This window comes from Eubalaena glacialis, chromosome 1 (assembly GCF_028564815.1).
Source record: "Eubalaena glacialis isolate mEubGla1 chromosome 1, mEubGla1.1.hap2.+ XY, whole genome shotgun sequence".
NCBI classification, from domain to species: domain Eukaryota; kingdom Metazoa; phylum Chordata; class Mammalia; order Artiodactyla; family Balaenidae; genus Eubalaena; species Eubalaena glacialis.
In genome coordinates this window covers 185,473,549-185,485,969 of record NC_083716.1, presented here as the reverse complement: position 1 = coordinate 185,485,969, position 12,421 = coordinate 185,473,549, and the positions used below count along the sequence as shown (strand labels likewise).

Below are 12,421 nucleotides of genomic sequence, written 5' to 3'. Positions count from 1 at the left end.
CATTGTCTATGCTTAAGTGTAAAATACGTTCACAAAACAAATCTGTAAGTACTGTTCTCTTTATTCTAGAACCCCCTGAGTTGATTCTTGATGCCAACATGGCAAGAGAACAACACATAAGGGTTGGTGATACTCTAAGACTTAGTGCCGTCATCAAAGGAGTGCCATTCCCAAAAGTAACTTGGAAAAAAGAAGACAGAGAGGCTCCAATTAAAGCAAGAATTGATGTTACTCCAGTTGGTAGCAAGCTTGAAATTTGTAATGCTGCCCATGAAGATGGTGGAATTTATTCCTTAACAGTGGAGAATCCAGCTGGTTCAAAAACCGTCTCAGTAAAAGTACTTGTATTAGGTAAGAATTTTAGTACTTGTGATGTACTTAATGCAATAGCATATAAAAGTAACTCTAAATACATTTTGAGTTCTTATCTGGATTAAATCACTTATATAACTGCATTACTTAACACTTTTCAGATAAGCCTGGGCCACCTAGAGATCTGGAAGTCAGTGAAATTAGGAAAGATTCTTGTTACCTTACTTGGAAGGAACCACTGGATGATGGTGGTTCTGTTATTACAAATTATGTGGTTGAGAGGAGAGATGTTGCCAGTGCCCAGTGGTCACCTCTTTCAACTACATCAAAGAAAAAGAGCCACTTTGCTAAACATCTTGCTGAAGGCAATCAGTATCTCTTCCGAGTAGCTGCTGAGAACCAGTATGGACGTGGTCCTTTCGTAGAAACATCTAAACCCATCAAGGCTCTGGATCCCCTATGTAAGTTGCTCTCTTTGGATACAAAAGTACTGTTTTACTGTCTTTGAGTATATTGTTTATTCATCATAACTTCTTCTTCTTAAAAGATCCTCCAGGGCCACCCAAGGACCTACACCATGTAGATGTTGACAAGACTGAAGTCTCCCTTGTTTGGAATAAGCCACATCGTGATGGTGGCTCTCCAATCACTGGATATTTGGTGGAGTATCAAGAAGAGGGCGCCCAAGACTGGATTAAGTTCAAGACTGTGAAAAACTCAGAGTGTGTTGTTACCGGACTACAACAAGGAAAGACCTATAGATTCCGTGTAAAAGCTGAAAACATTGTGGGTCTTAGTCTTCCTGACACAACTATCCCAATAGAATGTCAAGAAAAACTAGGTAATTTTTAGATTGGAATTATTTTCTTTCTTTTTTAAATTATTCATATTGTGAAAATCAAAATCTAATTTCCTCATGTTTCCTTTCCAGTGCCTCCATCTGTGGAGCTGGATGTGAAATTAATTGAAGGCCTTGTGGTAAAAGCTGGAACTACAGTCAGATTCCCTGCCATTATAAGAGGTGTACCTGTTCCTACTGCAAAGTGGACAACCGATGGGAATGAGATTAAAACAGATGAACACTATACAGTTGAAACTGACAACTTCTCATCAGTACTCACCATTAAGAACTGCTTAAGGAGAGACACTGGGGAGTATCAGATCACAGTTTCCAATGCAGCTGGCACCAAAACAGTGGCTGTACATCTTACTGTTCTTGATGTTCCTGGTCCACCAACAGGCCCTATTAATATTCTGGAAGTTACCCCTGAACATATGACTATCTCATGGCAGCCACCTAAGGATGATGGAGGAAGCCCTGTGATAAATTATATTGTTGAGAAAAAAGACGCAAAGAAAGACACATGGGGTGTTGTCTCTTCAGGAAGCAGTAAGACAAAGCTGAAAGTCTCACATCTGCAGAAGGGCTGTGAATATGTCTTCCGAGTGAAAGCAGAGAATAAGATTGGTGTTGGCCCTCCCCTTGACTCCATACCTACTGTTGCTAAACATAAGTTTAGTCCTCCATCTCCTCCTGGTAAACCAGTAGTTACTGACATTACTGAAAATGCTGCAACAGTGTCTTGGACTCTGCCAAAATCTGATGGTGGCAGTCCAATAACTGGTTACTATGTGGAACGTCGAGAAGTAACAGGCAAATGGATGAGGGTCAACAAAACACCTCTGGCGGACCTGAAGTTTAGAGTGACTGGACTCTATGAGGGAAATACATATGAGTTTAGAGTTTTTGCTGAGAATCTTGCAGGACTGAGCAATCCGTCCCCAAGTTCTGACCCAATAAAAGCTTGCCGGCCCATCAAACCACCTGGACCACCTATTAATCCTAAGCTGAAAGACAAGACCAGAGAAACAGCTGACCTGGTGTGGACAAAGCCTCTCAGTGATGGTGGCAGCCCCATTCTGGGCTATGTAGTGGAATGTCAGAAAGCTGGAGCAACACAGTGGAGCAGGATTAATAAAGACGAACTCATTAGGCAATGTGCCTTTAGGGTACCTGGACTAATTGAAGGAAATGAGTACAGATTCCGTATAAAGGCAGCTAATATTGTGGGAGAGGGAGAGCCAAGAGAACTAGCAGAATCTGTGATTGCAAAGGACATCCTTCATCCTCCAGAAGTAGAACTTGATGTTACCTGTCGTGATGTTATTACCGTTAAAGTGGGCCAAACTATCCGCATTCTTGCTCGGGTCAAAGGCAGACCTCAACCAGACATAACTTGGTCCAAGGAAGGCAAAGTATTGGCCCGAGAAAAGCGGGTTGACCTAATTCACGATCTACCTCGTGCTGAGTTGCAAATTAAAGAAGCTGTTAGAGCTGATCATGGCAAGTATATCATCTCAGCTAAGAACAGCAGTGGACATGCCCAAGGATCTGCTATCGTTAATGTCCTTGACAGACCTGGGCCTTGCCAGAATTTAAAGATCAGCAACGTAACCAAAGAGAACTGTACAATTTATTGGGAAAACCCTCTAGATAACGGTGGCTCAGAAATAACAAACTTCATAGTGGAATATCGCAAACCAAACCAGAAAGGCTGGTCAATTGTTGCTTCAGATGTCACTAAGCGATTAATCAAGGCCAACCTTTTAGCCAACAATGAATACTATTTCCGAGTTTGTGCAGAGAATAAAGTAGGTGTTGGGCCAACCACTGAAACAAAAACTCCAATTCTGGCTATTAACCCTATTGATAGACCAGATGAGCCCCAAAACCTTCATATTGCAGATAAAGGAAAGACATTTGTCTACCTAAAATGGAGGCGGCCTGATTATGATGGTGGTAGCCCAAATCTATCATATCATGTTGAAAGGAAGCTGAAGGGCTCTGATGACTGGGAAAGAGTGCATAAAGGAAGCATTAAAGACACCCACTACATGGTTGACAAATGTGTTGAAAACCAGATTTATGAGTTCAGAGTGCAAACGAAGAATGAAGGTGGAGAAAGTGACTGGGTGAAGACAGAGGAAGTTGTTGTAAAGGAAGACTTGCAGAAACCAGTACTTGATCTGAAATTCAGTGGTGTGCTAACTGTCAAAGTGGGTGACACCATTCGACTTGAGGCAGGTGTTAGAGGCAAACCATTTCCAGAAGTTTCATGGACCAAGGACAAAGACGCGACAGACTTAACAAGATCACCAAGGGTCAAGATTGCTACCAGTGGCGATTCATCTAAATTTTCTCTTACTAAAGCAAAGCGAAGTGATGGTGGTAAATATGTAATTACAGCAACTAACACAGCTGGCAGTTTTGTGGCCTTTGCTACTGTCAATGTTTTAGATAAGCCTGGGCCTGTAAGAAATCTGAAAATTGTTGATGTGTGTAGTGATAGGTGTTCTCTTCGCTGGGATCCACCAGAGGATGATGGTGGCTGTGAAATCCAAAATTATGTTTTAGAAAAATGTGAGAGCAAGAGAATGGTTTGGTCTACCTTTTCTGCTACTATCTTAATACCTGGTACTACAGTAACACGTCTCATAGAAGGGAATGAATATATTTTCAGAGTCCGTGCAGAAAATAAAATAGGCACAGGGCCTCCAACAGAAAGTAAACCAGTCATTGCAAAAACCAAATATGATAGACCTGGTCGCCCTGACCCCCCAGAAGTCACTAAAGTAAGCAAAGAAGAGATGACTGTGGTTTGGACGCCACCTGAATATGATGGTGGAAAGTCCATCACAGGATACTATTTGGAGAAAAAGGAAAAACATTCAACACGATGGGTCCCTGTCAACAAGAGTGCGATCCCTGAGAGACGTTTGAAAGTACAGAATCTCTTCCCAGGACATGAATATCAGTTCCGTGTCAAGGCAGAAAATGAAGTTGGAATTGGAGAACCAAGCTTGCCATCAAGCCCAGTGGTGGCAAAAGACCCCATAGGTATGATGTTCTTGCTTTTTTCTGGTATTACACCAACTCTTAATCTCAGGCACAGAGGTATTAGACAAATAAGTTAAATGCACAGCATCAAAACCTTAATCTTAGCCAGTAGTTTTCCAAATAAATCTTTTACCAATTCGCCTAAAATGTACAAACAATGGTAGATTCTAGTTTTATGAAGGAAAATAAGGAGGACTGAGTAATTGAGAAATTGAATGTACTATCTGTGGTTAATTAAGGATGGACTATATAGAATTACTCATTAACGTATCACTAGTAGTTGTTAACCATGTGTAAATGTATTCTTATATAATTTACTTTCAGAACCACCTGGTCCACCGACCAATCTCAAAGTGGTTGATACAACCAAAAGTTCCATAACTCTTGGGTGGGGAAAACCGGTGTATGACGGTGGCGCACCAATCATTGGATATGTTGTGGAAATGAGACCAAAGAGACCAGATACATCACCTGATGAAGGCTGGAAAAGGTGTAGTGCTGTAGCGCAACTCGTTCGCATGGAATTCACCGTGACCAGCTTGGATGAAAACCAGGAATATGAGTTCAGGGTTTGTGCCCAAAACCAAGTTGGCATTGGGCACCCTGCAGAACTAAAGGACGCTATTAAACCTAAAGAAATCCTAGGTGAGGCCCTATGTTATCACTTGATTCATTCATGTTTCACTTCTCACATGATGTCCCCACATTCTGAAGTCAACTGACGACTTTCGTGTCATTTGCAGAACCTCCGGAGATTGATTTGGACGCCAGCATGAGAAAACTGGTCACAGTGAGAGCAGGATGCCCTATTCGACTATTTGCCATAGTGAGAGGGCGACCAGCCCCTACGGTCACTTGGCGAAAAGTGGGTATTGATAACGTGGTCAGAAAGGGACAAGTTGACCTGGTTGATACTATGGCCTTCCTCGTCATCCCCAATTCTACCCGTGATGACTCAGGAAAATATTCCTTGACGCTTGTGAACCTGGCAGGAGAAAAGGCCGTGTTCGTGAATGTCAGAGTATTAGGTGGGTTATAAACAAGCGTCTTCCTCCCCTTCAAAAATGCCTTAGTTAATAAGGAGGTTGAGGGGACTCGTATATATGATTTTGTCGTCCTTCACAGATACTCCTGGACCCGTGTCTGATTTAAAAGTTTCGGATGTCACTAAAACATCATGCCACATTTCCTGGGCCCCTCCCGAGAACGATGGTGGGAGCCAAGTGACACATTACATTGTGCAGAAACGTGAGGCAGATAGAAAGACGTGGTCGACAGTCACCCCAGAAGTCAAGAAAACGAGCTTCCACGTCACCAATCTTGTCCCTGGGACTGAGTATTTCTTCAGAGTAACTGCTGTCAATGAGTATGGTCCCGGCGTCCCAACAGACGTCCCCAAACCAGTGCTCGCAACAGATCCTCTAAGTAAGTTACATCCTTTCTCCCTCCTTTTAACTCCAGTCCCCGACCTCAGCAAAATCAAGATACCGAAACATTTTACTCCACTAATGAAAGGGCCTTCACTTGTAGAAACCTAAACAGTACAAATAAATATCTAACTCGCTCACCGAAGACTTTTTTGATCTGACTAATCCGTGTCCTTTTTACTTTCAACATCCCGAACCATAGTTTCCATATACTTTGAAGCAAGTGGCATACGAAAACATTTATGCATATTTCCAAAGGGATGGATTAGGTTACCTGGGTGGTTTTTTCTTCTAGGTGAGCCGGATCCCCCCAGGAAACTAGAAGTTACTGAAATGACAAAGAACAGCGCTACGTTAGCCTGGTTACCGCCCCTGCGCGACGGAGGCGCTAAGGTCGACGGCTACATCGTTAGTTACAGAGAAGAAGAGCTGCCTGCAGGTTGCTGGACAGAGTACTCGGTGGTGAAAGACCTCAGCCTTGTCGTCACCGGCCTCAAGGAGGGAAAGAAATACAAATTTAGGGTAGCGGCCAGAAATGCCGTTGGAGTCAGTTTGCCAAGAGAAGCTGAGGGAGTGTATGAAGCCAAAGCACAGCTGTGTAAGTAGTCAGAGTCGTTTTCCATGGGATAAAAGTTTATGAGGATCTTCTTTTGACATGTAGACATTTATCCCTGAAGAATCTAGTTCCAGAAATACTTGAAATATAGTAGAGAACAGTGGTTTGGAAACATCTGGACCCACAACAGGTAGTAAATACACCTTAAATCGTGATACAGGACACACGTACATATATATGACTTAGAAAAAGTTTCTTAAAGCAACACCCATTCTTATCATGTATGCTGGCCTCAGATATTCTCAATTCGTTTCAATCCCATTCTCTGTAAAAAGTATTAGCAGTAATGCAAACATTAATTTGAACCCACTAATGGGTTGCAATCCACAGTTTGAAAAGCACTAGTATAGTTCCGCACCAGAGGAAATTTAACCTCCCCGCCAAATTAATGTATCTTCATCTTACTTTTAGTGCCACCCAAGATCCTTATGCCAGAGCAAATTACTATCAAAGCTGGGAAGAAACTCCGAATTGAAGCCCATGTGTATGGAAAGCCTCATCCGACCTGTAAATGGAAAAAAGGAGAAGATGAAGTTGTCACATCCAGCCACCTGGCAGTACATAAAGCAGACAATTCTTCAGTTCTGATCATAAAAGATGTTACTAGGAAAGACAGCAGTTACTATAGCCTCACTGCAGAGAACAGTTCTGGGACAGACACTAAGAAAATCAAAGTTATCGTCATGGGTAGGTTACGTGTTAGACAAATGGCCATCCAAATATGAATATCAGAAACATTTTTTTCCAGTCAAATCCCTATTCTTATATTTCTTTCCTCTCGGTTCATGCAGACGCTCCTGGACCCCCTCAGCCTCCGTTTGACATTTCTGACATAGATGCCGATGCTTGCTCCCTGTCATGGCACATCCCCCTGGAGGACGGAGGCAGTAACATCACCAATTACATAGTGGAGAAGTGTGACGTGAGCAGGGGTGACTGGGTGACAGCGCTAGCTTCAGTGACAAAAACTTCCTGCAGGCTTGGAAAACTGATCCCAGGCCAAGAGTATATCTTCCGGGTCCGTGCTGAGAATCGATTTGGCATTTCAGAGCCTCTCACATCTCCAAAGATGCTGGCTGAGTTCCCATTTGGTATGTTTCTTTCAGGAAGAAAAAAAAAATTGTGTTTTCTTTCTAGTCTGTTACTTAGGCTAGAAACTGATATTTCCCTGATCTTCATCTCCAGATGTTCCCAGTGAACCCAAGAATGCACGAGTCACTAAAGTCAACAAAGACTGCATATTTGTGGCGTGGGATAGACCAGACAGTGATGGAGGGAGCCCCATTACCGGCTACCTGATTGAACGCAAAGAAAGAAACAGTTTGCTCTGGGTGAAAGCTAACGATACCCCTGTCCGGTCAACTGAATATCCCTGTGCTGGCCTGGTAGAAGGCCTTGAGTATTCATTCAGAATCTCTGCCCTAAATAAAGCTGGATCCAGCCCACCCAGCAAACCAACTGAATATGTAACTGCGAGAACGCCAGTTGGTGAGTAATTTTTTTGAGTAATTTTTTTTTTTTTTTTTTTAAGTATTATGAGGACACATTTAAATCTTGGAGTCTCTGAAGGTTACTATTTCCATTCAGGAATATGTTCTGGGTGATACTGTGAAACACAGAGTTTAAAATTTCTGCTGTTAAGATAAATGCTGAGAATATCTCTTTTGGTTTTAGATCCTCCTGGAAAGCCTGAAGTTATTGATGTTTCCAAGAGTACTGTGTCCCTCATCTGGGCCCGTCCAAAGCATGATGGAGGCAGCAAAATTATTGGCTATTTCGTAGAAGCTTGCAAACTTCCTGGTGATAAGTGGGTACGGTGTAATACTTCACCTCACCAGATTCCCCAGGAAGAGTACACAGCTACTGGCTTAGAAGAGAACGCTCAGTATCAATTTAGAGCAATTGCCAAGACTGCGGTAAACATTAGCCAGCCTTCTGAACCTTGTGATCCAGTGACTATCATGGCAGAAAATGGTAAGATTCTGTTGAACATTACAGGCAAAGGTGGACAGCACTCATAATGTATATTTCTCCTAATAAAAAACTAAATCTACACCTATGGAAATAAGGACAAGTAAAATGATAGGTACTTTGTATACAGACACTAAAAATTATGATTATGGAGACTCTTAATAACATGCTAAACTAAAAAACAGGATACAAAACTGTGTGGACCACATAATTTTAACCATACACAGGCACAGGCACAAAAAGATGCCAAAGAAATGCACCAAAATGATAAGAGTGAAGCTTTAAGGATGCTGGAATGATGGGCGATCTTTACTTTTTTCTTTATACTTTCAGCATTATCAAATTTCGGCATTTCTTTTATAATGAATATGTTACTTTCAAAAAATTCCATCTTGAAAAAGACGGAGTATGAATTTCCCACTTTTATCAGTAAGAATTATATAATATAGCTTTGCATATATTAAATCCTTTTATCTTATTTCTTTCCAGTTCCTCCCAGGATAGACCTGAGTGTGGCTATGAAATCTTTGCTCACTGTGAAAGCTGGAACTAACGTTTGCCTGGATGCTACTGTTTTTGGTAAACCAATGCCCACAGTCTCTTGGAAGAAGGATGGGACGCCGCTGAAAGCATCGGAAGGCATCAAGATGGCCACGCAGCGGAACCTGTGTACCCTGGAGCTGTTCAGCGTGAATCGGAAAGACTCAGGGGACTATACCATCACTGCCGAAAACGCAAGTGGCTCCAAATCAGCCACCATCAAGCTCAAGGTGTTAGGTAACTAAAGCACTTCACTAGAATCTCATGTTTCACTTTGGTTAATGTGATGTCATAGAATTTACAAAATAATATGTGAGAAGAGATACCTATCTCGATGTATCTTTCGTCATCGCGGAATTATTCTCATCACAGAACAACAGCGTTTTACAGCCGAAAAGACCACTAGAGATCACATATTCCAGTTACATAATTTTAGATATGAGGAAATTAAGATTTGGAAAAATTAAGTAACTTCCAAGGTCGTATAGGAAGTTAATGACAACATAAAGGCTGCAGCCCAGGTCTCCAGACCGCCACTCTACTCATTCCCTATTTCACATGTGTGAGTGAAAGACTTCACTTTTCTTTCTTATCCTTTCAGATAAACCAGGTCCTCCAGCATCTGTTAAAATCAACAAAATGTATTCAGATCGTGCAATGCTTTCTTGGGAACCTCCTCTTGAAGACGGAGGCTCAGAAATCACCAACTATGTTGTTGACAAACGTGAAACGAGCAGACCCAACTGGGCACAAGTCTCTGCCACTGTGCCCATCACCAGCTGCAGCGTGGAGAAACTGATAGAGGGCCATGAGTATCAGTTCCGAATTTGTGCTGAAAATAAATACGGAGTGGGCGACCCGATCTTAACTGAACCGGCAATTGCTAAAAACCCATATGGTAAGAACATTTTGCTGAGGTTTTTCTCTTTTTTTTTTAAACTTCCTTATTGGAGTATAATTACTTTACAATGGTGTGTTACTTTCTGCTTTATAACAAAGTGAATCAGCTATACATATACATATATCCCCATATCTCCTCCCTCTTGCGTCTCCCTCCCACCCTCCCTATCCCACCCCTCTAGGTGGTCACAAAGCACCGAGCTGATCTCCCTGTGCTATGCAGCAGCTTCCCACTAGCTATCTATTTTACATTTGGTAGTATATGTAAGTCCATGCCACTCTCTCACTTCATCCCAGCTTACCCTTTCCCCTCCCCATGTCCTCAAGTCCATTCTCTACGTCTGTGTCTTTATTCCTGCCCTGCCCCTACATTCTTCAGAACGATTTTTTTTTTTTTTTAAGATTCCATATATATGTGTTAGCATACGGTATTTGTTTTTTTCTTTCTGACTTACTTCACTCTGTATGACAGACTCTAGGTCCATCCACCTCACTACAAATAACTCATTTTACTTTTTAAATATTACCTTTTAGACTGGGACATTAACTTGTCAATCAATCTCTGCAGACCCACCCGGACGCTGTGATCCTCCTGTTATTAGCAACATAACCAAAGATCACATGACAGTAAGCTGGAAACCACCAGCAGATGATGGCGGCTCCCCCATCACTGGCTATTTGGTTGAAAAGCGGGAAACCCAGGCAATTAACTGGACTAAGGTCAACAGAAAACCCGTTATAGAAAGAACGATAAAAGCAACAGGTCTCCAAGAAGGCACGGAATATGAGTTCCGAGTTACAGCTATAAATAAGGCTGGACCAGGCAAACCCAGTGATGCATCCAAAGCTGCTTATGCCCAAGATCCTCTGTGTAAGTTTTCATGAGAGAGTCCAATATTCTGTGTTATAATCAACATTCAACAACTGGGAATGAGGTTTTAATGAAAAATTTTCTATTATTATTTATCCTCAGATCCTCCTGGTCCACCAGCTTTTCCCAAAGTATATGATACAACCCGTAGCTCCGTGAGTCTATCTTGGGGCAAGCCAGCCTATGACGGTGGTAGCCCTATCATTGGTTACCTTGTTGAAGTAAAACGAGCTGATTCTGATAACTGGGTGAGGTGCAATTTACCACAGAAGCTACAGAAAACCCGCTTTGAGGTTACCGGCCTAATGGAAAACACAGAATATCAGTTCCGCGTGTATGCCGTTAATAAGATAGGATATAGTGACCCCAGCGATGTGCCAGATAAACACTGTCCCAAGGACATTTTAAGTAAGTATTACCAGGAGAAATATACAGAACTCTTCTCATCAGTCATATTGTAAGAGGGAGTACGGTACTCCCTTATGTAGATTTATTTATTTATAAGTTTTAGGGTTGGTAACTCTACAAGTATCAATACATTTTAGGAGAGCTGGGTTGGTACTTTATGGTATTGTATAATAAGCTAAATGGAATGCAAGTATGAGAATGTCATGTCTTCAAAAGAACATGGGATATAGCAATTTTATTCTGAGAATAAAAAGATTTTTTTAAACTAAGTAGTGAGCTATTTATCATTCTTAGGTTTTTATTTTCTCTTCTAATCTACCCCTCTCCATAAGTATATAATGGGTAAGCTCTCTATCATCTTAATTTCTCTTCTCACCATTTCTTCTATTCACCTATTCTCCCTAACCAGTGCTCCTTTTACTTTGAATTACTTGGTATTATACTTCACCCTCTGTGTACTGTTCTTCCTACAATGAAATGAAGAGTATATAGCAGAGTGCCTTCACTGGAAGAAAGCCAAAAACCAATCATCTATTTTTAATATACAGAGAGTTTAAGAGTATATAAGGTTCATGAGATAAGGAGATGCAGATCCTCCAGGGAAAACTTGGGTCGGCCTATAGGATATTGGAAAATAGAAAGATCAATAATTGCTACAGAGTATTAAAATCGTTGGCAACGGGACTTCCCTGGTGGCGCAGTGGTTAAGAATCTGCCTGCCAATGCAGCGGACACGGGTTCGAGCCCTGGTCGGGGAAGATCCCACATGCCGTGGAGCAACTAAGCCCGTGTGCCACAACTACTGAGCCTGCGCTCTAGAGCCCACAAGCCACAACTACTGAAGCCCATGTGCCTAGAGCCTGTGCTCCGCAACAAAGAGTAGCCCCCGCTCGCCACAACTAGAGAACGCCTGCACGCAGCAACGAAGACCCAATGCAGCCAATAAATAAATAAATTTTTAAAAATAAAAAAAATAGTTGGCAAAAGTTTTGAGGATTATATTAAGGATTTTCTAAACAACTAGAGATCAGTTATGGAAAGAAACATATTTTAGGAGTGATCAGGCCAGTTCTTGGAAATACATTTGACCATTATTACTCTGTCTTTACTCCAACATTAAACAGTTCCACCTGAGGGAGAACTTGATGCTGATTTGAGGAAAACACTCATATTACGTGCTGGAGTTACAATGAGACTGTATGTACCAGTAAAAGGACGTCCACCTCCCAAGATAACTTGGTCTAAACCAAATGTCAATCTAAGAGAAAGGATTGGACTCGACATAAAGTCAACTGACTTTGACACTTTCTTGCGCTGTGAAAATGTGAACAAATATGATGCAGGAAAATATATCTTGACTCTGAAGAACAGCTGTGGTAAAAAAGAATATACCATTGTAGTGAAAGTGCTTGGTAAGTCCACTTGAAAAAACAATCATATATATGCTTAAAATGTAGTCTATGTATTTTTTACGTATT

At 41.6% G+C, this 12,421-nt stretch overlaps 1 protein-coding gene across 1 annotated transcript in view; it reads left to right on the top strand.

The window, feature by feature from the left end:
• The window catches only part of TTN (titin), a 280,899-nt gene that overhangs the window by 215,737 nt on the left and 52,741 nt on the right, over positions 1-12,421 (top strand). Inside the window, exons 251-267 of the mRNA XM_061185429.1 lie at positions 70-351; positions 474-773; positions 860-1,153; positions 1,244-4,210; positions 4,535-4,855; positions 4,954-5,238; positions 5,336-5,635; positions 5,933-6,235; positions 6,665-6,940; positions 7,045-7,344; positions 7,439-7,741; positions 7,928-8,227; positions 8,714-9,001; positions 9,366-9,662; positions 10,233-10,535; positions 10,638-10,943; positions 12,068-12,355. Coding sequence (XP_061041412.1) covers positions 70-351; positions 474-773; positions 860-1,153; positions 1,244-4,210; positions 4,535-4,855; positions 4,954-5,238; positions 5,336-5,635; positions 5,933-6,235; positions 6,665-6,940; positions 7,045-7,344; positions 7,439-7,741; positions 7,928-8,227; positions 8,714-9,001; positions 9,366-9,662; positions 10,233-10,535; positions 10,638-10,943; positions 12,068-12,355 — 7,713 coding nt within the window. The remainder of the gene's footprint in view (positions 1-69; positions 352-473; positions 774-859; positions 1,154-1,243; positions 4,211-4,534; positions 4,856-4,953; positions 5,239-5,335; positions 5,636-5,932; positions 6,236-6,664; positions 6,941-7,044; positions 7,345-7,438; positions 7,742-7,927; positions 8,228-8,713; positions 9,002-9,365; positions 9,663-10,232; positions 10,536-10,637; positions 10,944-12,067; positions 12,356-12,421) is intronic.